This window comes from Triticum dicoccoides, chromosome 2B (assembly GCF_002162155.2).
Source record: "Triticum dicoccoides isolate Atlit2015 ecotype Zavitan chromosome 2B, WEW_v2.0, whole genome shotgun sequence".
NCBI lineage: Eukaryota > Viridiplantae > Streptophyta > Magnoliopsida > Poales > Poaceae > Triticum > Triticum dicoccoides.
In genome coordinates, this window is record NC_041383.1 from 529,040,503 (window position 1) to 529,067,280 (window position 26,778).

General features: G+C 43.2%; 1 protein-coding gene across 1 annotated transcript; it reads left to right on the forward strand.

Moving 5' to 3' along the window:
* Positions 1 to 19,819: 19,819 nt before the first annotated feature.
* On the forward strand, positions 19,820 to 25,634 carry LOC119364649. The gene is made up of 8 exons (XM_037630133.1): positions 19,820 to 21,627; positions 21,707 to 21,736; positions 21,962 to 22,078; positions 22,154 to 22,261; positions 22,364 to 22,513; positions 22,626 to 22,774; positions 22,951 to 24,745; positions 25,304 to 25,634. The coding sequence occupies exons 1-7, from the start codon at positions 20,437 to 20,439 to the stop codon at positions 24,692 to 24,694; spliced, it is 3,489 nt and encodes a 1,162-aa protein (XP_037486030.1). The 5' UTR covers positions 19,820 to 20,436; the 3' UTR covers positions 24,695 to 24,745; positions 25,304 to 25,634.
* Positions 25,635 to 26,778: the final 1,144 nt, after the last annotated feature.

Below are 26,778 nucleotides of genomic sequence, written 5' to 3' on the forward strand. Positions count from 1 at the left end.
AGGCAGCCCCTCTCTCTTTCTCGTATGGCCCAATAAGGCCCAATACTTCTCCCCGGCGAATTCCCGTAACTCTCCGGTACTCCGATAAATACCCGAATCACTCGGAACCTTTCCGAACTCCGAATATAGTCGTCCAATATATCGATCTTTACGTATCGACCATTTAGAAACTCCTCGTCATGTCCCCGATCTCATCCGGGACTCCGAACTCCTTCGGTACATCAAAACTCATAAACTCATAATATAACTGTCATCGTAACGTTAAGTGTGCGGACCCTACGGGTTCGAGAACTATGTAGACATGACCTAGAACTATTCTTGGTCAATAACCAATAGCGGAACCTGGATGCCCATATTGGCTCCTACATATTCTACGAAGATCTTTATCGGTCAAACCGCATAACAACATACGTTGTTCCCTTTGTCATCGGTATGTTACTTGCCCGAGATTCGATCGTCGGTATCCAATACCTAGTTCAATCTCGTTACCGGCAAGTCTCTTTACTCGTTACGTAATGCATCATCCCGCAACTAACTCATTAGTCACATTGCTTGCAAGGCTTATAGTGATGTGCATTACCGAGAGGGCCCAGAGATACCTCTCCGACAATCGGAGTGACAAAACCTAATCTCGAAATACGCCAACCCAACATGTACCTTTGGAGACACCTGTAGTACTCCTTTATAATCACCCAGTTACGTTGTGACGTTTGGTAGCACCCAAAGTGTTCCTCCGGCAAACGGGAGTTGCATAATCTCATAGTTACAGGAACATGTATAAGTCATGAAGAAAGCAATAGCAACATACTAAACGATCAAGTGCTAGGCTAACGGAATGGGTCATGTCAATCACATCATTCTCCTAATGATGTGATCCCGTTAATCAAATGACAACTCATGTCTATGTCTAGGAAACTTAACCATCTTTGATTCAACGAGCTAGTCAAGTAGAGGCATACTAGTGACACTATGTTTGTCTATGTGTTCACACATGTATTATGTTTCCGGTTAATACAATTCTAGCATGAATAATAAACATTTATCATGAAATAAGGAAATAAATAATAACTTTATTATTGCCTCTAGGGCATATTTCCTTCAGTCTCCCACTTGCACTAGAGTCAATAATCTAGTTCACATCACCATGTGATTTAACACCAATATTCATATATGTATATGATTAACACCCATAGTTCACATCGTCATGTGACCAACACCCAAAGGGTTTACTAGACTCAATAATCTAGTTCACATCGCTTATGTGATTAACACCCAAAGAGTACTAAGGTGTGATCATGTTTTGCTCGTGAGAGAAGCTTAGTCAACGGGTCTGTCACATTCAGAGTCGTATGTATTTTGCAAATATTCTATGTCTACAATGCTCTGTACGGAGCTACTCTAGCTAATTGCTCCCACTTTCAATATGTATCCAGATTAAGACCTAGAGTCATCTGGATCGGTGTAAAAGTTTGCACCGATGTAACTTTTACAACGAACTCTTTTATCACCTCCATAATCGAGAAACATCTCCTTAGTCCTTACTAAGGATATTCTTGACCGCTGTCCAGTGATCTACTATTAGATCAAAATTGTATTCCCTTGCCAAACTCAGAGCAAGGTATACAATATGTCTGGTTCACAGCATAGCATACTTTATAGAACCTATGACTGAGGCATAGGGAATGACTTTTCATTCTCTTTCTATTTTCTGCCATGGTCGGGTCTTGAGTCTTACTCAATTTCACACCTTGCAACACAGGTAAGAACTCCTTCTTTGACTGTTCCATTTTGAAGTGAACTATTTCAAAAATTTATCAAGGTATGTATTCATTGGAAAATCTTATCAAGCGTTTTGATCTATCTATATAGATCTTGATGCTCAATGTGTAAGCAGCTTCACCGAGGTCTTTCTTTGAAAAACTCTTATTCAAGTATCCTTTCATGCTTTGCAGAATAATTCTACATTATTTCCGATCAACAATATGTCATTCACATATACTTATCAGAAATGTTGTAGTGCTCCCACTCACTTTCTTGTAAATACAGGCTTCACCGTAAGTCTGTACAAAACTATATGCTTTGATCAACTTATCAAAGCGTATATTCCAACTCTGAGATGCTTGCACCAGTCCATATATGGATCGCTGGAGCTTGCACATTTTGTTAACACCTTTAGGATTGACAAAACCTTCTGGTTGCATCATATACAACTCTTCTTTAAGAAAACCATTAAGGAATGCAGTTTTGACATCCATTTGCCAGATTTCATAAATTGTGGCAATTGCTAACATGATTCGGACAGACTTAAGCATCGCTACAGTTGAGAAAATCTCATTGTAGTCAACACCTTGAACTTGTCAAAAACCATTTTGCGACAAGTTGAGCTTTGTAGATAGTAACACTACTATCAGCATCTGTCTTCCTCTTGAAGATCCATTTATACAATATGCTTGCCGATCATCGGGCAACTCCACCAAAGTCCACACTTTGTTCTCATACATAGATCCCATCTCAGATTTCATGGCCTCAAGCCATTTCGCGGAATCTGGGCTCATCATCGCTTCCTCATAGTTCGTAGGTTCATCATGGTCTAGTAACATGACTTCTAGAACAGAATTACCGTACCACTCTGGTGCAGACTGTACTTTGGAAGACCTACGAGGTTCTGTAGTAACTTGATCTGAAGTTTCATGATCATCATCATTAGCTTCCTCACTAATTGGTGTAGGAATCACTGGAACTGATTTCTGCGATGAACTACTTTCCAATTCGGGAGAAGGTACAAATTACCTTATCAAGCTCTACTTTCCTCCCACTCACTTCTTTCGAGAGAAACTCCTTCTCTAGAAAGGATCCATTTTTAGCAACGAATATCTTGCCTTCGAATCTGTGATAGAAGGTGTACCCAACAGTTTCCTTTGGGTATTCTATGAAGACGCACTTCTCCGATTTGGGTTCGAGCTTATCAAGTTGAAAACCTTTTTCATATAAGCATCGCAACTCCAAATTTTAAGAAACAACAACTTGGGTTTCTTGCTAAACCACAGTTCATATGGTGTCGTCTCAACGGATTTAGATGGTTCCCTTTTAACGTGAATGCAGCTGTCTCTAATGCATAACCCCAATACAATAGTGGTAACCGGTAAGAGACATCATAGATCGCACCATATTCAATAAAATGCGGTTACGACGTTCGGACACACCATAACGTTGTGGTGTTCCAGGTGGCGTGAGCTGTGAAACTATTCCACATTGTTTTAATTGAAGACCAAACTCGTAACTCAAATATTCGTCTCCGCGATCAGATCATAGAAACTTTATTTTCTTGTTACGATGATTTTTCCACTTCACTCTGAAATTCTTCGAACCTTTCAACTATTTCAGACTTATGTTTCATCAAGTAGATATACCCATATCTGCTCAAATCACCTTGTGAAGGTCAGAAAATAACGATACTTGCCACGAGCCTTCATACTCATTGGTCTGCATACATCAGTATGTATTATTTCCAATAAGTCAGTAGCTCGTTCCATTGTTCCGAAGAACGGAGTTTTAGTCATCTTGCCCAAAAGGCACGGTTCGCAAGCATCAAATGATTCATAACCAAGTGATTCCGAAAATCCATCTTGATGGAGTTTCTTCATGCGCTTTACACCGATATGACCCAAACGGCAGTGCCACAAATAATTTGCACTATCATTATTAACTTTGCATCTTTTGGCCTCAATATTATGAATATGTGTATCACTACGATCGAGATCCAACAAACTATTTTCATTGGGTGTATGACCATTGAAGGTTTTATTCATGTAAACAGAATAACAATTATTCTCTGATTTTAAATGAATAACCATATTGCAATAAACACGATCAAATCATATTCATGCTCAACGCAAACGCCAAATAACATTTATTTAGGTTTAACACTAATCCCGAAAGTATAGGGAGTGTGCGATGATGATCATATCAATCTTGGAACTACTTCCAACACTCATCGTCACTTTTCCTTCAACTAGTCTCTGTTTATTCTGTAACTCCTGTTTCGAGTTAGTAATCTTAGCAACTGAACAAGTATCAAATACTCAGGGGCTACTATAAACACTAGTAAGGCACACATCAATAATCTGTATATCAAATATACCCTTGTTCACTTTGCCATCCTTCTTATCCACCAAATATTCAGGGCATTTCCGCTTCCAATGACCATTTCCTTTGCAGTGTAAACACTCAGTTTCAGGCTTTGGTTCAGCTTTGGGCTTCTTCGTGGGAGTGACAACTTGCTTGTCTTTCCACTTGAAGTTCTCTTTCTTTCCCTTTGCCCTTTTCTTGAAACTAGTGGTCTTGTCAAGCATCAACACTTGATGCTCTTTCTCGATTTCTACCTTCGTCGATTTCAACATCACGAAGAGCTTGGGAATCACTTTCGTCATCTCTTGCATATTATAGTTCATCACGAAGTTCTACTAACTTGGTGATGGTGACTAGAGAATTCTGTCAATCACTATCTTATCTCGAAGATTAACTCCCACTTGATTCAAGCGATTGAAGTATCCAGACAATCTGAGCACATGCTCACTAGTTGAGCGATTCTCCTCCATCTTTTAGCTATAGAACTTGTTGGACACTTCATATCTCTCAACTCGGGTATTTGCTTGAAATATTAACTTCAATTCCTGGAACATCTCATATGGTCCATGACGTTCAAAACGTCCTTGAAGTCCCGATTCTAAGCCATAAAGCATGGTGCACAAAACTATCAAGTAGTCATCATATTGAGCTAGCCAAACGTTCATAACGTCTGCATCTGCTCCTGCAATAGGTCTGTCACCTAGCGGTGCATTAAAGACATAATTCTTCTGTGCAGCAATGAGGATAAACCTCAGATCGCGGATCCAATCCGCATCATTGCTACTAACATATTTCAACACAATTTTCTCTAGGAACATATCAAAATAAACATATGAAAGCAACAACGCGAGCTATTGATCTACATAATTTGCAAAATACTACAAGGACTAAGTTCATGATAAATTTAAGTTCAATTAATCATATTACTTAAGAACTCCCACTTAGACAGACATCTCTCTAGTCATCTAAGTGATCACGTGATCCAAATCAACTAAACCATGTCCGATCATCACGTGAGATGGAGTAGTTTTCAATTGTGAACATCAATATGTTGATCATATCTACTATATGATTCACGCTCGACCTTTCGGTCTCCGTGTTCCGAGGCCATATCTGTATATGCTAGGCTTGTCAAGTTTAACCTGAGTATTCCGCGTGTGCAACTGTTTTGCACCCGTTGTATTTGAACGTAGAGCCTATCACACCCGATCATCACGTGGTGTCTTAGCACGAAGAACTTTCGCAACGGTGCATACTCAGGGAGAACACTTCTTGATAATTAGTAAGGGATCATCTTAAAATGCTACCGTCAAACAAAAGAGAATAAGATGTATAACAGATAAACATCATATGCAATCAAAATATGTGACATGATATGGCCATGATCATCTTGCGCCTTTGATCTCCATCTCCAAAGTACTGTCATGATCTCTATCGTCACCGGCACGACACCATGATCTTCATCACCTTGATCTATATCAATGTGTCGTCACATGGTCGTCTCGCCAATTATTGCTCTTGCAACTATTGCTATCGCACAGCAATAAAGTAAAGCAATTATTTGGCACTTGCATCTTATGCAACAAAGAGACAACCATAGGGCTTCTGCTAGTTGCCGATAACTTCAACAAAACATGATCATCTCATACAACAACTTATATCTCATCACGTCTTGACCATATCACATCACAACATGCCCTGCAAAAACAAGTTAGACGTCCTCTACATTGTTGTTGCAAGTTTTACGTGGCTGCTACGGGCTGAGCAAGAACCGTTCTTACCTACGCATCAAAACCACAACGATAGTTCGTCAAGTTGGTGCTGTTTTAACCTTCGCAAGGACCGGGCGTAGCCACACTCGGTTCAACTAAAGTTGGAGAAACAGACACCCGCTAGTCACCTGTGTGCAAAGCACGGCGGTAAAACCAGTCTCGCGTAAGCGTACGCGTAATGTCGGTCCGGGCCGCTTCATCCAACAATACCGCTGAACCAAAGTATGACATGCTGGTAAGCAGTATGACTTGTATCGCCCACAACTCACTTGTGTTCTACTCGTGCATATAACATCAACGCATAAAACCTAGGCTCGGATGCCACTGTTGGAGAACGTAGTAATTTCGAAAAAATTCCTACACACACGCAAGATCATGGTGATGGCATAGCAACGAGAGAGGAGAGTATTGTCCACGTACCCTCGTAGACCGTAAGCGGAAGCGTTATGACAACGCGGTTGATGTAGTCATACGTCTTCACGATCCGACCGATCCAAGTACCGAACGTATGGCACCTCCGAGTTTAGCACACGTTCAGCTCGATGACGATCCCCGGGCTCCGATCCAGCAAAGCGGCGGGGTTGAGTTCCGTCAGCACGAGGGCGCGGTGACGATGATGATGTTCTACCGGCGCAGGGCTTCGCCTAAACTCCGCGACGATATGACCGAGGTGGAATATGGTGGAGGGGGGCACCGCACACAGCTAAGGAACGATTCGTAGATCAACTTGTGTCTATGGGGTGCCCCCTGCCCCCGTATATAAAGGAGTGGAGGAGGGAAGGGCCGGCCCTCTCTATGGCGCGCCCTAGGGGAGTCCTACTCCCACCGGGAGTAGGATTCCCCCTTTCCTAGTCCAACTAGGAGCCCTTCCAAGTAGTAGGAGTAGAAGACAAGGAAGGGGAAGAGAGAAGGGAAGGAAGGAGGGGGTGCGGCCCCTCCCCCTAGTCCAATTCGGACTAGGCCATGGGGGGGCGCACGGCCTGCCCTAGGCAGCCCCTCTCTCTTTCCCGTATAGCCCAATAAGGCCCAATACTTCTCCCCGGCGAATTCCCGTAACTCTCCGGTACTCCGATAAATACCCGAATCACTCGGAACCTTTCCGAACTCCGAATATAGTCGTCCAATATATCGATCTTTATGTCTCGACCATTTCGAGACTCCTCGTCATGTCCCCGATCTCATCCGGGACTCCGAACTCCTTCGGTACATCAAAACTCATAAACTCATAATATAATTGTCATCGTAACGTTAAGCGTGCGGACCCTACGGGTTCAAGAACTATGTAGACATGACCTAGAACTATTCTTGGTCAATAACCAATAGCGGAACCTGGATGCCCATATTGGCTCCTACATATTCTACGAAGATCTTTATCGGTCAAACCGCATAACAACATACGTTGTTCCGTTTGTCATCGGTATGTTACTTGCCCGAGATTCGATCGTCGATATTCAATACCTAGTTCAATCTCGTTACCGGCAAGGCTTATAGTGATGTGCATTACCGAGAGGGGCCCAGAGATACCTCTCTGACAATCGGAGTGACAAAACCTAATCTCGAAATACGCCAACCCAACATGTACCTTTGGAGACACCTGTAGTACTCCTTTATAATCACCCAGTTACGTTGTGATGTTTGATAGCACCCAAAGTGTTCCTCCGGCAAACGGGAGTTGCATAATCTCATAGTTACAGGAACATGTATAAGTCATGAAGAAAGCAATAGCAACATACTAAACGATCAAGTGCTAGGCTAACGGAATGGGTCATGTCAATCACATCATTCTCCTAATGATGTGATCCCGTTAATCAAATGACAACTCATGTCTATGGCTAGGAAACTTAACCATCTTTGATTCAACGAGCTAGTCAAGTAGAGGCATACTAGTGACACTATGTTTGTCTATGCATTCACACATGTATTATATTTCCGGTTAACACAATTCTAGCATGAATAATAAACATTTATGATGAAATAAGGAAATAAATAATAACTTTATTATTGCCTCTAGGGCATATTTCCTTCAGCCATGCGTTCGGTACTTGATCGGTCGGATCATGAAGACGTATGACTACATCAATCGCGTTGTGCTAACGCTTCCGCTTTCGGTCTACGAGGGTACGTGGACACACTCTCCCCTCTCGTTGCTATGCATCACCATGATCCTGCGTGTGCGTAGGATTTTTTTTTGAAATTACTATGTTCCCCAACACTTTTTTCAACAGATGAGGTTCAAGTTGGATCCGAAAGATGATGCAACTAAACAAGCCTGCACTCATGTTTTTCAGTCTGCTCTGCGACAGTATTGGTACCACCTTAGAAAATATCACTTTGATGGCAAGGCTAACAATGAAATCGCGCAAACATCTCAAGTGGAATATATTACAGATGAAGACTGGACAGCCCTCATAAAACACTAGTCTGATCCAAAGTATCAGGTAGGCTATATGTATTTGATCAGACCACATATTGAACTTGTATTCATGTATGTGCCTTACAAGTGTATCTTCTTCTAGGCTAACTGTTTGAAGAAGAAAACCAACCGTTCTAAAGTGAAATTCCAACAGACAACAGGATCTCATAGCTATATTGCACACTGCGAGGCTCTTGTAAATAGCTGCTACTTCCTTCTTTTTGTGTGCCATACTATCGTATCTATACTGACTTGTTCCAAATACAGAGGAAAGCCCGTGCGGACCAAAAAGAACCTGAACCGAATGCTGTGCAAATCTTCAAGGATTGCCACACCAGCAAGATGAAGGGCATGAGCACACCAGTTCAAGCCGCTGTTGTAAGTCCTTACTCCTCCTGCCTTGAACTGATTGGTACTATGATGTGTTCATTTAACTACTTGGTTTGCAGCCAATGTCAGTTACTCTGTTCACTTTTATACACAGTTGTCTTAACGTATCATTTCACCTTACATGGTTTAAAAGAGATGAAGGATATTCTTTTGGTCTTGATCCGTAATCTAGTTGTTATGTTCATGTGCGCACACAATAATAAAATAGCCTGTTTGTTTTATATCTGTTTGCCCATGATATGAATGATGTCATACTATGTTCATCCTACTTTAAACCATGTCTCTTTATCCTTAGATGCCAACAAATGTGAGGAAGTAGACAATACAGTAGGCATGCTACATGGACATATGTTCCAAAAGTGATTTTATTATGTAGTTGGCACTACAATATGTGCTAATGTATTATAGTAGTTCACCAAGATAAGTTATGTATAAACGCTTAACCTACTTTGTTTGTTTTTGTCTCATTAGTAACTTATCCGGTACACTAATCTACAAGTTGAAACTTTTAGGAAGCTATGGAACAAATGATTGAACAGCCACAACCACCTGAAGGTGACGAGGCTACCACAGGCACAATGTCCCTCTTGCTGTAGTGCGTCGGTATCTCTCCACTAACAGTGCAAAAAGCACCTTCCTGCGTAATTCTGGGTTGGTTGTCAAGGTAACCTCGTCCAAATCGCCTACTGAACAAAATCTTCCTGCTAGACAGAGTGATATATCTGTGCTCCACACACAAGTCCAATCCCTAATGGACGTTGTTTCGTAAACAAGAATGGTGGTTGAGAAATGTCATCAAGATATGAATGGTTTTGAAACCAGACTATCAGACATTCGCTTCGTTGTTCAAGAGCAATGGCGAAAAAGGTGGAGATCGTGCTGCTCCATCAGATTCTACAGCCTGAAACATTAGCACTCAGGTCAAATGATCTGTGCTTCTATACATCTGATGGTGCTTTTATCTGGAATGACTGTAAACTTTATGCCAACAGGCCTTTTGTTGTATGGTTGGAATTTATTTTGTTGTGATACAACATTTATGATGCTGCCACAGGTTGTAGTAATTACGATGCTATTTTTGTATAGTGTAGGTTTATCTTAGTAATGTATTCGGCCGAAAGCTTCGTAGGAGCCCAACATGCCAACATTCTTCGGGCCCATTCCAATTGGGCTAAAAACGATTACGGGCCGAAATTCGCACATAGCCCACTAAAAATATCTGGGCCTAAATCAGCATAAGCTTTCATATTTTTCTGGTAGACTTGTGCCCATAGTGGGCCTTTAACAGGCCTAAACATAATTTGGGCCCTCGGTAAAAATAGGCCGTTTACAGGTGTAAATATCTCGAGCCCATAAAAAACATGGGCCTTTAATAGACCGAAAGTGAGGTTGGGCCCTAATTGTGCCAAATAACCCACTGGTCTTAGCAGGCCGAAATGGTGGCCCATTTACGATGCGGATCTTTGACAGGCCGAAATTTGGACGGGCCGTAAATGCGCCGACCTAATACACGGGCCTTTAACAGACCGGAACTTCGGTCGGGCTAGATTATTGTCATTTTTCTATGGGCCGTTAATGGGCCCTATATGACGTTGGGCCACATATGGCCCATGATTTTTGTCCGGCTTTAACAGACCAAAAATGACAATAGGCCGAAAGTGGCCCAAATCTATAGTGGGCCTCTAACAGGCCGAATGTCAGACATGGCCAAATATGACCCAAATCCTTCACGGTTGTTTATGGGCCGAAAGTTTTGATGGCCTATAAATGGGCCCAAATGAAGCCGGACCTTTAACAGGTCGGAAATACACCGGGCCGTAATTCGGCCCAATTACTTAGCGGACTGTTAATGGGCCAGAAGTGACCATGGGCCGCGTTGATGACAAGTTGAGGACAGACCATTGACGGGCCGATTTGACAGAGAATGTTGGGCCTTTAGCTGGGCCGGCCCATTATGGTCTGCAGAATCTTGTGGGCCTTTAGCTGGGCTGACCCATTGTGGTCCACAAAATCTTGTGGGCCTTTAGCTGGGCCGGCCCATTATGGTCTGCAAAATCGTGTGGGCCTTTAGCTGGGCCGGCCCATTACAGCTCGCTAAATTTTGTGGGCCTTTAGCTAGGCCGGCCCATTATGGTTCACTAAATCTTATGGGCCTTTGGTTGGGCCAGCCCATTTAAACTTTGTGGGCCACTTTTGGGTCGGTCCACGTGTCAACATATCATAGGCCCATCTCGACCGTTGGATGAGTGACACCTGTGCCAACGCGGAGCTGACGCGTGGATCCGTCAGCCAATGAGAATTTTACACGTGGAAAATCGGCATTGGTCGTGGTTGTTAGCGGGTTATCGGATCCAAAAAACGGACCCGATAGGTTAACAGCGGTTAACGGCGTCCCGTTATGATGGATGCCACGTGTCGGTCACCCTTGATGAAAGCACTTCTATGACGCGTGATTTATCATCATGGAAGTGGACACTTCCGTGATGATAATTTTGGTAATGTCATGGAACACTTCTACGACAACACAAGTATGACTATCTTGATTCTGTCATAAATTTGTCATGGATGTACATGCATGACAGAAAACGTGACCTACCGTGACAAACACGTATCATCACGGAAGTGTATTTTTTTTGTAGTGCTATTGGCAAGATTCGCCCAACGGAGGTGAAGGAGAGTACCTCGTCCGTCCAAGTGGAAGCCTCAACTTCACGCTAAGGTGAACCACAAGTTGACTTGGAGGCATCCACGAGTGGGACACATCAAGACGACGAAAACGAGGGTGTACAACAAGATGAGCCTCGATAACCTCCTTCTCCACCTCCACGGGAGAACAACAACGCCAACAACAACGAAGAAAGACAAGAGGAAGAATAAGACAATGAAGAGGATGTTCCACCCCGACCCAAACAAAAGCTCTCACGAGTTCGAGCAAGAGTCTCAAGAGATCATCCTGTCGAACAAATCTTTGATGATATTCCTGGGAGAATTACTCGCTCTAAAACTCATTTGGCTAATTTTTGTGAACATTACTCATTCATTTCTAGCATTGAACCTATGAAGGTTGAAAAAGCAATGGAAGATCCGGATTGGATAAATGCCATGCACGAAGAGCTACACAACTTTGAGAGGAACCAAGTGTGGACGTTGGTTGAAAAGCCCTATGAGAAGTACAATACTACAATGTCATTGGAACCAAAATGGGTGTTTCGGAACAAGCAAGATGAAGATGGACAAGTTGTATGCAACAAGGCTCGTCTCATTGCTCAAGGCTACACTCAATTTGAAGGTATGGACTACGGTGAGACATATGCCCCCGTTGCTAGACTTGAGTCCATTCGCATCTTACTTGCTTATGCCAATCATCATGACATCACCTTATATCAAATGGACATCAAAAGTTCTTTTCTTAATGGTGAAATTGAGGAGGAAGTTTATGTTAAACGACCTCCCGGCTTTGTTAATCCCAAGAAACCCGACCATGTTTACAAACTCCACAAAGCTCTTTATGGTCTTAAACAAGCTCCTAGAGCGTGGTATAAATGCTTGACTAAATTTCTTATTGAAGAAGGCTTTGAAATTGGTAAAATTGATTCTACACTCTTTACTAAAAGGGTTAATGGAAAATTATTTGTGTGCCAAATTTATGTTGATGATATCATATTTGGTTCAACTAACCCTCATCTTAGTGAAAAGTTTGGAAAGCTAATGTCGGAGAAGTTTGAGATGTCTATGATGAGTGAACTCAAGTTCTTTCTTGGTTTGCAAATCAAGCAAACTAAGTAGGGAACCTTTATCTCTCAAACAAAGTACACCAAGGACTTATTCAAGAAGTTCAACATGCAAGAATGCAAAGGTATGAGTACCCCCATGCCTACTAGTGGACATCTTGACTTGACTAAGGATGGCGAACGGGTTGACCAAAAGGTCTACCGCTCTATGATTGGTTCATTGTTATATCTATGTGCCTCCCATCCTGATATCATGCTAAGTGTGTGCATGTGTGCACGGTATCAAGCGGCCCCCAAAGAATGTCATCTTAAGGCTGTGAAAAGGATAGTGAGATACTTAATTCGTACACAAAGTTTTGGCATTTGGTACCCTAAGAGGTCTTCTTTTGATCTTGTTGGCTACTCCGATTCGGACTATGCCGGTGACAAGGTTGATAGAAAGTCCACTTCAAGTACTTGTCAGTTTCTTGGTAGATCTCTTGTGTCTTGGTCCTCCAAGAAACAAAACTCGGTATCCTTATCCACTGCCGAAGCGGAATACATTGCCGCGGTTCATGTTGTGCTCAATTACTTTAGATGACCCAAACTCTTAAAGATTATGGGATATATGTGAAAAATGTTCCATTGCTTTGTGACAATGAGAGTGCTATTAAGATTGCTCATAATCCCGTGCAACATTCTCAAACTAAGCATATTGAATTTCGTCATCATTTCATTCGAGATCATGTTGCTAAGGGAGATATCAAACTTAAGCATGTTCATACCGATAAGCAATTGGTGGATATATTCACCAAACCGCTTGATGAGAAAGTGTTTTTCCGTTTGAGAGGTGAATTGAACATCATTGATGCCTCAAACTTGGAGTAGAAACTCCATTTGGATGCATGCAAGGCATGAGCCTTTCTATGACTAATCCTTGATATTTCTCTTATGATGATGATCATATGTCTTGGATATACTTGTACGCTTGCATGCTATCTAACCTTTGTAGGTACTTGGATAAGCCCAACTCTATGAGATTGCAACTCAATCACATTCAAAGCAATCTCTACATCTCCAAGTCTCTACAAAATGGTGGTTGAAGACAAGGAACCACAAATCCTTTCAATATATCCTTTGACAATTTCTTTACATCAAATTTCATGATTGTCATTTTGGATACACAAGTGCTCTTCCTTGCAAGACTGACCCATGTAGGTAGATGAACTTCAACTACAAGTGGTGCTCCCAACTCTTGATGAACTACATCAACTTTGAGCACCCTACACATGTTCAACTACATGATCAAGATCAACACCACCACTAGAGGTATGTCATTCCATCTTAGAGAGCTTTACCCAAAGATATGGGTCAAAGTAACTCAACAAGACGAGAATACATCAAAATGCTTCAACGAAAAATGGCAACCCCATTTTGATCTTAAACGATGAGTATGACCTATGATCAAGTGTCTTCACTTGACTCCTAAGTCAATATACTCTAACATAAGCGACTTCGTCACCGACCAATTCTGGATGAAGTTCTCTATTGTTTCTCTGTGTTCTTGCATTTGTCTCTTGCATGCTTGTTCCCTTTTCAAAAATAAACTTCATCTAGATTTTTTTCCTTTTCTCTGTTATGTTCTGCATGCCCTGCATCCAATTCATTGCAAATCCTTCAGTTAATTCCTTGTAAATCCTTGTGATATCTTATTTGCCTAAGTGAGCTGAGGTGACAATTGTTTTTCTCTGGGTTGAACTCGGCCTCACCGGTTTGTTTCCTTCGGCTAAACCGAACTATCTCGGTGCCACCGAAAATAACAACTTGGTGTTACCGATTTCAATGCTGAGAAAAATACTTTGTCATTTGCATCCTGCATATTTGTTCCATCTCCACTCAATGATACTTGTCCTCTACCAGCATCCCATTACATGTTGCTTTGTAAATGTGACTCAAGGACCAAACCTACTTGAGTCATGCTCTAGAAGATCCCTTCTTGGAAATTGATGTCAAAGGGGGAGAGAGAGCACATCAAAGCTTATCACATAAGAGAGACTGCACACCTAAAGCTTCTCCTGATGCTTATTATTCTTAAGAGGAAAGTTGTCTCATGTCTTCAAGAGGGGAAAGACATGATAGTATAGGTTGTGATTATTTTGCTCTGATTTTCTTGTTTGCTCTGATTTTCTATTACACTATATTCTCCCATTATCCAATGTCAGATTCAGGGGGAGAAAGACACCTAAGGGAAGAAAATCTTTCGAATTCATTGCATATCTTTATTCTTGGGGACATGTCTATAACCAACTAGAGTACCTAGTACTCACACTCTACATGTCATCCCAGTCTTGGTACTCTTGTGGTCTCTCATTCTTGCTCTGTCTAGTAGATGTTCTTGTGTTATCTTACCTTGTTTACTCAGGTTCATCTCTTTCATAGTTAGCTCAAGACCACAAGGTAAGTATATGCATCACACTCATATGCATGAAGATCTCTTGCTGTGGTATATATTGTTTGCAAGAGAGACTCATGAACATGAAGGTATATTTCCAGTTTCTACACCATTTGCTCTGATGCATATAGCCAATATACATGTAACTCATTGCTTGCTCTGTCATGCTTATGCATTCTCATGCTTTCATATTCCATAATCACATGGTTGCATACATGTAGGGGGAGCTAATGAATGTTACATGTCTTTCCAAAGCTTTACTTGATTTTCCCAATATCTTTATCTAAAGCTTTGTTGTATGTTGTCGTCAATTACCAAAAAGGGGGAGATTGAAAGCACAAGTGCTCCCTGGGTGATTTTGGTGATTAATGACAACATATCTCTTGTTGGACTAATATTTTCATCCAGTATATTTCAGGTAAGTTCAACATTGGAGTGGCATGGAAAAGAGGATGTGGAACCCCTTCAAGATGCTAAGGACAAACATTGGCAAAAGCTCAAGGCTCTACATTTTTCATTTTAGTGATCCAGGATTACATTGAGTCCATAGGAAAGCCAATACTATTACAAGGGGATGAGGTGTTGCTTAATGGCTTGCTTGCTCAAAGTGTTTAGTGATATGCTCCAAAGCCCTCAACCACTTTCTCATATCCACATATGTCCTAAAGCTAAAGTCAAACTTGGCCCCACCGATTTGATCTATCCGGCGCCACCGAGTTCATTTGACATAGCCACTGCTAGAAACCCTAATCAGTTCGGTCTCACCAATGGGACCTCGTTCTCACCGAGATAGGCTTGCAAACTCTCTGTTTTCTGTTGCAATAATTTCGGTCCCACCGGAATATGCAATCGGTCCCACCGAGTTTGCTTGACCAATTCTCTATTTGCTTATTACCAAAATCGGTCTCACCGAGTTTGTGTAATCAGTCAAACCGAGTTGAGGTTTTACCCTAACCCTAGCACATCGGTCCCACTGAGTTGACCTTGTCGGTCCCACCGAAAACTCTAACCTTCACATTTTGAACCAAATCAGTCTGACCGAGTTTCACCATTCGGTCTCACCGAGTTTGGGAATCTGTGTGCAACGGCTAGATTTTGTGTGGAGGCTATATATACCTGTCCACCCACTCTTCATTCGTGGAGAGAGCCATCAGAACGTGCCTACACTTCCAGCATTCATTTTCTGAGAAAGAACCACCTACTCATGTGTTGAGACCAAGACATTCCAATCCAACCACAAGAATCTTGATCTCTAGCCTTCGCCAAGTTGCTTTCCACTCAAATCATCTTTCCACCATAGCCAAATTTGTGTGAGAGAGTTGAGTGTTTGGGAGACTATCATTTGAAGCACAAGAGTAAGGAGTTCATCATCAACACACCATCCATTACCTTTCGGAGAGTGGTGTCTCCTAGATTGGTTAGGTGTCACTTGGGAGCCTCCGTCAAGATTGTGGAGTTGAACCAAGGAGTTTGTAAGGGCAAGGAGATCGCCTACTTCGTGAAGATCTACCCAAGTGAGGCAAATCCTTCGTGGGCGATGGCCATGGTGGGATAGACAAGGTTACTTCTTCGTGGACCCTTTATGGGTGGAGCCCTTTGTGGACTCGCGCAACCCTTACCCTTCGTGGGTTGAAGTCTCCACCAACGTGGATGTACGATAGCACCACCTAAATCTCCGTGTCTCCAATTGCGTTTGCACGCTCCAATCCCATCCCTTCACTTTCTTGCAAGTTGCATGCTTTACTTTCCGCTACTCATATACTCTTTGCATGCTTGCTTGAATTGTATTGTGAATGCTTGAAATTTTGCTAATTTCCAACCTCAACTTAAAAAACTTAAAAATTGCTACCCTCTAGACACCTCTTCTGCATCTATGTGGTAGCTTGAGAGGGGTTGAGCGGGGTGAGAGATGCGAGGTTTTTTACCCAGGTTCGGCCCCTCACGGTGGAGGTAAAAGCCTACATCCTACTTCATTGATGTTGATGATGATGATGATGCTCATGATTACAAGGGTGCTCTTTCGCTACCTCTAGCTCGGGAGCTATTGATTTGTCTGTCTCAACTTGTGAAAACTTGTCCCTCTTGGGGTGCCCTGTCCCTCCTTATATAAGTTGGAGAGGCGGGTTACATGTGGAGTCCTAGTAGGACTAGGACTATTCTATTACAAGTGGAATCCTAGTCTTGCTTCTTGCTTCCTTTGTAAGAGAAATATTCCTTATGCCCTTCCTCTTAAATCGGCCTTCCATGAGCCGCCTTCTGGGCCATCGGGTCTTTCGCCCCTCTGACCCACCTGTCGTGTCACCAATGAACCGCCAACTCTGGGTGGGTTACTAGTCAGTCGTCAGGTCACCAGTGAGTCGCCAAGTCTGGTCGGGTCATACGTTCGGCCGGGTTACACCACAGGGTATATCTCCGACACCTGATAAATCAAATAGCCCATTAGGTGTAGCTGCAATATCACCAGACCCACAAAACACGGCCCCAACTCTAGCAGACTCTTGCCCTACTACACTGGCCATCTTTGATGCCCAACTCAGCAGACCCAACTGCAGCAAACGGTATGATGATGCCAGTTGACATAGCACCTACTTTACGATGCAAAACCCCCATTCTAGCAAAGAGTACACCAAATCTAGTTGCCAAATCTCTTTTCGAACGAGAGAGAGCCTCAATTGCAGCAAATAGGACCCCTATTCCACTTCTTCCCTGTTTAGAAGACAAAGCTTATATTATTGTCAGGAACTTTGTGCGCATCTTTCCCTCATGGAAAGATTATACCACAGACAAAGAACAATTTCCAATCTTCCTCCGCAACTTACGTGTAAGTAATGTACTAATGTTATTAATGGTAATTAGTGCATGTGTTTCTACTGGCAGAAGACACAAGATTTCATTCTTTTTAATAGGCGAGGACCAAATTGGATAGTCAAGACGAGCAAGGGTTGGTTGCGCTTTTCAAGCACTTGTTGATGAAGTATCATTCCTACGTGACGCAAGCTCACTTCGATGGAAATTAAAGCAGAGCGTAAGCTTGCAAAATCTGATGTATGCCTTCTTTGTGGGGTCGAACGAGAGGACACATTCCACGTGTTCTGTAGGTGCCCGATGGGATGCGCCCTCTAGAGTGCCATGGCGGAGGACTGGTCGATGTCGAAGCTCGAAGAAGTGGAACGCACGGGTACAGAGTGGCTCCTGCAGCTCCTGGAGAGATGTTTTGAGAATGAGGAGATGGTGCTGATGATGACACTAGGGCACATTTGACACTGCCGCATTGAAGTGGTGCATAACAAACCTGTTCTTCCAATCGAGGCCTTGCAGCGGTTCGTGCGAAGCTATATCAAGTCCCTGTTGTCCATACAGTAACACCCACAGGATGATCATACAAAGGGCAAATATGTTATTGCATGTGAGCTGGGCCGGGGATGTACTGCAACTCGGGATAGACCAATGCTAGCTGACCACCCACCAGAACAGTGGACGCCGCCTCCAGCCGGATGGACCAAGCTCAACGTCGATGGTGCCTATGCGGCGTCAACATGCATAGGTGGTGCCAGGGAAACCAAGGTAGTTTATTCCGATCAAAATCCAACAATAAAATTTGATCAATTCATGGGTAATCTATTGATGTGGCATATAGAGCTAGTTTGGTTGGAGTCCATAGCTCCATGTCTGGGAAAAAGTTGTGCATGGCTTCGTCCTGAAAATTTGTAAAAAAGTGCCTGGCCAAGCTAAGTCTCCCTGGTGCGTTTGGATGATGTCCTGAACCAGGCAAGCACTAACTTCATTTGTCAGCCAATAAACAACTCTTGATCGATCACATCATGAAGTATAACATCGTGTGAAAAGTGGATTTTAACATCCAGGTGCTTGCCAGGCAACCGATTTTGAGCGCCTGGGCCAGGCTAACAACCAAGCCTGGTACTCCTGCCAGGCTAATGATCATGGAATGCTCCAGGCCGAGCTTATTGAGGACACCAAGCAAACAACCTTCAGGCAGATCCGAGGGAAGGTCCAGGGCAGGCAATTTTTTGTGAGGCCTCCAACCAAACTAGCCAATATTTTCCATGATCAAATAGCTTGATCGGTAAGTTATTTTTTTGCAGTTTATATCTGGTGAAACTTTACATGCCACTTTCACATACATATCTAAATAGTACCATTTTCTTGTTTAAAATATTAATGTTGCATGTAGATAGTAGCACAACTGCCAACAATTTCAAATCAAATGGAAGACAAGGCCAAGCAGAAACAAACAATTGGGATACATCTCAGTGCAGCACGGTAGGTAAACTCTCGAATACCACACAAACTCTCCAGTTTATTTGTATCTTTCACAACACACGGGATATGATTCATGGTCCGGACAATGACCCACATCAACGCGCGGGTTTATTTCTTCTTCCAGGCAATCCAAGTCAAATAGATATCTTCATGTTTATTCGAATGAAAAGAATTAATGGAGAGTACCACTCCATTGATATCTAGAGCCAGTAGTGTGTTCACCTAGATGGCTACATTTCTTGAGGATGGCTCATGTGAGAATTTAGTTTGTGCATTAGAATTTGATTATTAGTGTTGAATTACCTCATGAAGTTTTAGATTAGTATCTAACAAGTGCACATCAACCAGTTGCGAGAGGGTCAAAATCTTCAGACATTGAATAATACTCATTGTGATAAGTGGCCAATACATAATTTTATTACCCCGTTGCAACGCATGGGTCCTTTTGCTAGTGAAAACCAATAGAAAAAGTACATGAAAAAACAAGAACAAAAAACATAGAAGAAATCGCAAAATTCGGGTATGTAGAACCTTTCCAAAATCAGATTTATTGGGCCGGCCCGCTGAGCTGAGAGCAGAGCCGAGCGAAGAGGCTGAGACAGTGAGACGGCTACACTGGCGGTCTTGGACTCCCCCTCTGCCTCAAAAGGGGAAAAACCCACCATGCCCTCTCGCTCGCGTAGGAGACCACTCACGCTCGCTCTCCTGGAGACAACCGCGAGAGGAATTAAAACCCTAGCGCCGCCGGTCATGATCCCCGGCCCTTCGCCGTCTCCACTCCCGCCCTAGCCTCTTGCCGCCGTCGCATCTCCCGGACGCAGCTTTCGCCAGCATTCACTTTCAGTCCTTCACTCCGCTGGACACGATCTCGAGAGGGGTAGAAACCCTAGCGCCGCCGGTCATGATCCCCGGCCATTCGCCGTCTCCACTCCCGCCATAGCCTCTTGCCGCCGTCGCATCTCCCTGATCCCCGGCCGTTCGCCGTCTCCACTCCCGCCCTACCCTTTTGCAGCCGTCGCATCTCCCGGACGCAGTTATCGCCAGCATTCACCTTCAGGACACGGTCGCGAGAGGAGTAGAAACTCTAGCGCGGCCGTTCTCGTAGCTGCTCCTGGCCGCGCTTAGCCTCTCAGCGCCGCCGCGTTTCCCCGACGGTGCTCTCTCCGTCGTTCCCCTTCCTGCAACGCCGCGTGCTCCCGACCGCACGCCGTTTGTTGCCGACGACTTCCAGCCTCCTCGTGCCCGCGTTTTCTTCCCCGGCCTCTCATTCTGGAACTGGTAGCCCGTGCGATGGCTGCTACAGCAACCTTCTCAACGGAAAGCTCGGTACTTGGTACCGAACAGGGCGGTCTGGTGGGGTTTGATCTGAGCATTGACACATGGCGCGTGTCCTTTATTCAGGGCAGCAGTATGCTGTACCAGATTGCTAGGAACCAACATGGTAAATTTGATACTCCCGCAGCAGTTCGTTTTGATGGGAGGCAAAGATTCACCGGCAAGGATGCTGTTGGCGGGGATAATTGCTTCTATCATATCATGGAAGTAATCGGAAGGAGCATGTCGGATCTTCAATCTGTCCCAGAGTTGCATCAATGGGTTGTGAAGGAGCAGAATAGCAATCTCCTGCTTGTAGCTTTTCCAGGTTCTGATGTAAGATTCACTCCCACTCAAGTGTTGGCAATGTTAATCACTGACCTGAAGATCACAGCCGAAAGAGCCCTTGGTGTCACCGTGGGAGAGTGTTGCATTGCTGTTCCCAGCCACTTCACCCAGTCCCAGCGCACTGCTGTATGCCAAGCTGCTTACATTGCTGGATTGAGTCAGGTTTCCCTGGTTAACTCAACAACCGCAACTGCCATTTATCATGGAATCAATCGGAAGCTTCTCCTGCAAAACACATACCACCATGTTATCTTTGTGGATGTTGGCAAAACTATGTTGCAGGTTAGCATTGTTAGGTTAGGGAAAAATAGTGTTGAGGTTCTTTCTTATTTGAACGATTCGTCTACTGCCGAGAAAGATTTTCTTGATGCTATGGCGAGACATTTCCAGAAAACTGAGTACAATGCTGGAAGGTTCGGGATCAAATGGAAAAAAGGAGAAGACTCAATAAATACGTATGATGGCAAGGAAATAACTGAATTAATGTTCTTTGAAATCTGTGGTCCCATACTGAATCGTATGGAGGAATTGTTCAAAAAGTCCCTCATCCAAGCTGGAGTTGAAATAGGGGAAACTGGTTTAGATCAACAGAATATAGTCAATGGTGTTGTATTGACTGGGCCGGGCGTTCAGATTTTTGCGTTACATAACTATCTTCAAGATGTATTCAAGCAAAAACCTACTGGAGACGTGAAATTTGCTGATGAGAGTGTTGTCAAGGGCTGTGCCATATACTGCACCATTCAAAATGTTGCTTCCAAAGACCTGACTAATGCTCCTATACAAAAAAAACTGAAGGAGGGCCTGCTAAACTGCAAAGTATGCTGCACTATCCTTACTTTACACTTGTTTAGTGTTGCGAAACAGTTTCTTAACAATTTTTCATTATATTATGCAGGTTAATGATGATGTGGTTTTATCAATGAAGGTATAAAATACTGTGTTTATGGATTATAATTACTTCCTAAATGATATATATGTTGTGGTGATATGTCATTTATCAAAATGTTATCTGTCTTAGTAAGTTGCATAATTTTCCCTATAATTCAAAGATTTTCTAGCTATGCTAAAAAGAAAAACGAACCCATTTTACCGTTGTGGAGGTGAAGCTATACAAATAACTTCTCATATTTTACTCCTCATAAAATTCTAGGAGCAAATGACGGAGGTTCCGGAGTTAGGGGTTGATGAAATTTCTGCCGCCCGCGAAAATGAGAGGAAAATGGGCTTACGAGAGAAATTAAGATTGATGGTTTCCGACATGCTTAAGGTTTGATAAATCTAACCTTTTCGCCAGTTCTCTCAGGATTATGTACAAATGCTGATGCATGGTTGTTATTTGTAGATCACAGTATTTGTCAAGAAAGATGAGGAACAATTGTTAAAAGAGTTAAAGGATCAGTTGGATGATGATGATCTGCAGCTCGATCAGAATTACAACCATGTTAACTTGGTCTGCTTTTTTCACCATTCTATGCAAATTGTTGCATGTCATTACGTTTTGTGGGATAAGAGGCAATAAATGGGTAACGGGTATCTTGTTGTCTTAATGCAGGTTCAGAAAGGAATACTGGCTCGGAAGAACGATTATGAAAAGAAATATACTACGGCTGATTCTCTTAGAAGAAAATTGAGCTATTACGATGATCTTGTATCGTCGCAGGAAGCCAAGTATAGAACAATTAAGAAAAGAGAAAGAGATATGGTATGACATAAGTCAATAACCACAAAGAAGCAGACCTGAATTTAGAATTACCGTATTTATGATGCCATTGTGAAGTAATATTTTATCTGGTCTTTTATTTTTTGTATTGCAGTTCAAGCAAGTAATTGAGGAAACACGTGATTGGTTACATGTCCAAGCAAATATGCTATCAAGTTTGTCAACAAAGGACGATTCCATCTCTTTTGTTCCTAATGTAAACAAAAAACTCAAACTTCTTCAAGAAACCTGGCAACTGGAAAGGTATTGTACTTTGCCTTTGCTTCTACTCTGCCTTTGGTTCTTAAACTCTGCCTTGCTTCCTAAATGGTTCAGTCTTTGCGACAACCAAGTCTTTGTTATTGTTACTCTTAAGATATTTGGTATGCATCTTTTAAGATGAAGGCTAAGTAAATTCTTCCAATATACTCTGGAAGCAGGGAACCAGAAATCGAGCAAGTAACATATGACATGACGCTTGAAAGCCATAGGAGCATGATAGATGATTTCCGTGTCAGATTAGTGAAGGGTCGGGAGAAAGCGAAGATAAAAAGTTGTTATTTGCTCCCATATCAAGTGGAGTTCAACAGAGTTCCTTTGAAATGGTTCCGACTGAAACTAATAGGCAGAGATGATGATTATACTACTGTCCACGTAAAAAATCATAATGCTTACACCATGGCCTTCAGCAACAAGGAAGAGCAAGTGTATGAGATGGGCCCTGCACTTAAAGATACAAAAAAAGTGGTTGTTGCCACAATTCCTGGAGCAGTTCTAGTGGGCTTCAATTGTGACTATGTCAACATGATTAACCCGACCCCGCCGTTTTTGAAGAATGAACAGTTAGCGGCAAAAATGTGTGAACTCAAATTGGGGGAAGATCCTTGGTTTGATGCCATACACGTGCTCTCAAACCATGGCTGTAATCCTGGTCATCACAAGGGCTGTTCACTTTGTAATGCTCCATATGCTGTCAGACGAGCTGTAATGACCATTAATTTTATGCTGAATGAGCCTGCAAGGATAAACACGGTCTGTGACGCTGTGTTAGGTGGCCTAAGCTTCACTGAAGTTCTCATCTATTGCATATGGCATTGGAAGGATATGTCATTGGAGCTGCGGGAGTGGACTCTTGATAATATGAAGACAAGTATTGAAAAAACGCTGGCAAAGAAGATAAGTGCACACACAGTTGATGAGTTAGCACTTGTATTATATCTGGTTCTCAACTCGATTGGTCCTGGAAAAGTAGTGTTGGACACTGCTGAGGATGGACCATCATCAGGACCTTCGCGGTCATCGGGTGAGGATGATGGTGGTCAGGACAAAAAAGGAAAAAAGCAGGCTCAACCACCATTACCTAGAACACCTGGCAGCGATGACGGTGCTAACAAGGGGCAGCCACAATCGCTAGCTGGTCCTGGTAAAACACTTCTTCAGATCTTCACTGCATGCCTCAAAGGTATGAAGCTGCGTGACATAGAAGCCATTCTTGTGCATGAAGATCGGGGCAGTCATGTTATCTATTCACGTAATGATACTCATGGGTTCCGGCTTTCTGGGCCAGATTTGGCCATTTCGTCCGAAGCTGGATCTTACCTTGAGATCATTCCAAGTACAACCAAGACCATGAATAGTGATACTGATGACATTTTCATGTGTTTGGACGACGGGTTCTCCTGTTATAATCAAACTATGTCAAAGACCATGAATTATGGCGGCGGCCAGGTACTTGTGGTCTATGCTGTCTTAACAGGAGCCGTAGAGCTCAATGTTGAAATCAAGCTGAAGCTGCCACGAACTGGTAAGACATACTCGATCAGTGGTTTGGTTTCAGTAGACCAGGGCATAGGAGCCAGCAGCATATTATCTGTCGACCGAGGAGATTATGTTTCTATGCATGAGCAATCTGTACGCTCTAGAGCACCTGGGCTGGGGCTTGTTGACCTTGTCCATTCCATGCCAATAATATTACCATTATCTCGTTCAGTTCTCGCTGTGAAGCTGGGTGAGACTATCACGTTTCATGGCAACCTGTTTATCGGTGCTCAGCCAGTAACCTTTTATGAAGCAATCCAAATACCATCAAATGTTGACATCATTGAACATATTGAGACACCATGGACGCAGCAAGGCGAGTTTTCCTCGAGTTCAAATGTTACTTTGATCAACAGAAATATTTGAAGGTCTGAGGAACCTTGCTGACGATGCTGGTGAATTTGGCTTCCCTACCAGGTACTTTGCCCACTTTCAGCTTATAAGATGAGTGCTTGTTCTGGAATGACAATGTGATTTTGGTGCTTCATCTATCCCCAAATCCTATGTTGCATATATAGGTTCCCTGTGAACAAAAATCCTAAAGTCCAGCACCAATGAGCACTTGCTATATTCTTTGCAGTGCCCAAACTGTTTTATATCTGTCACTCTCTTCTTGCATAAATATAATTTAGAATGGCCTATCTTGCTGTTTCCATCTTTCAAGTTCCAAATTTATTGCTAGTTTGGTTGCCTAGCTTGTCCAGAATCGCCTAATCTATCGATGTTTCGATTTTACCAACTAAATGTTCACAGGTAATGTACTGATTTATTGCTGTTGTGCCTTGTTTATCCAGAATTGCATTGTACTGCTGATTACGTAGTTTCCGCATTTGTCAGTTACACGTCTGTTGAGAGAGAGAGAGAGAGAGAGAGTCTAGCTGGGAGTTCCGTCTAGCTGGTCTTCTTTTAAACATACTTTTTCCATCTGCTGATGCACTAACTGTACAGGTTGTTGCTTGTTCTTCTTGAATGCAGATGCTTTGCGAAATGGTTGGAGTTTGCATGTGGCAACCAAGATGCTAACCATAAGCTTGATGCAAGCAAACTGCAGCGTTTAATCGGACATGAGGTCCATTGATGTCCTTCATTTCCTTCGCACCCCCTCACCTCCTGCTTTCAAGGGATCTATTAATCTACATGTTAGTTTGCTACTGTACGGCTAGATTGTGTTTTGGCTGGAAAGGAGAGATCGCTCTGTACCGAATATGCATCGCCAACCGCCATTTCTTTCTCCTTTGATTATTAACACATGGCAGATTGTGAATCGAAGTTACAGTGAAGCGAATGATTATTGTGCATGCATTGACATGGTACTCTCCTCTCGGTACAAATTTTACAAACATTACTATCATAGACTAAAATGTCAGTACAGCTGCAATGCCTACATGTAGAAGCTAGACTTGGGCATTGGCAAATTCATATGAGCCTCGTACCATAAGTAGTGTTATTTCAATTAATATAAAACTGTAGATTCCAGAACATTAGAAGTTTCTAAGTGAGATGTTTAACCCAAGAGAAATAGATCAAATTCAGAGGTTTATAACCCTGGCGGTTATTACGTACGGACTCCAGCAAACCGTCACGACAGTTCTTGGAACGGCGCCTCTATGGGCGGTCGCATCCCTCCAAGGCGCCTGTTCCTGATCATCAATAAAGAATAGTTCGATTCATTGTTGTCTCTCTCGATTTGCCTCTTGAATAGTTCAAACACGTTATCAGCACTTTGTCTCTATCGAGAGCATCAGGCCCAGAGAAAACAGGGAGAAGAAGAACAACAGGCAAAAGAAGATTGGGATATAGGAAGAACAGGCAAATAGGTAAGAAAAACAAAATTGCCTGAGGACATCATGTCGTTGTTTCTTCTACTGGTCGACCAAAATTGCCTGACGACATCAAGGACAGGAATAACAGAGGAGATTGGCCTCCATCGACCAAAATTTGAAGGACACAATCCCAGAACCTCTACTGCAAATCGGTAAAAAAAATCGATTGCATCTCGAAAATCAGATCCGTCACCATAGTTTTTCCCGTGGTCGTGGTCGCCGTGGCATGCGTCCTCGGCCCCGGCGTGGCAGACGACGAGTCCCAGCCCGAGGGAACGGCGGACGATGCGGTCTAGACTCTAGACCCGCGTCCTTGCGATGAGGCGGCGCCGGTAACCGCGGCCCCTGGTACCTCCCAGCGCGGAGTACCCCGCGGCGTCACGCTCGGTATTTACGACCAGCCCTCCGCGACGCCCACACCCGCACGATGCCTCCGACGCGACGGCGACCTTGAAGTCACCGACCCATTGAAGGCACGGCTAGCGCCCAGCACGCGGTGGCCCCTAATGAGGATACAGACCTGGAGTAGGGTCACAGGCCTGACCTATACGTCCTATCCAAGAAGGCAAGAAGGTCAAGAGGCTCCGTGAGACCCTCGGTCAAAGGTGTCGAGTGCAATCCACTTGA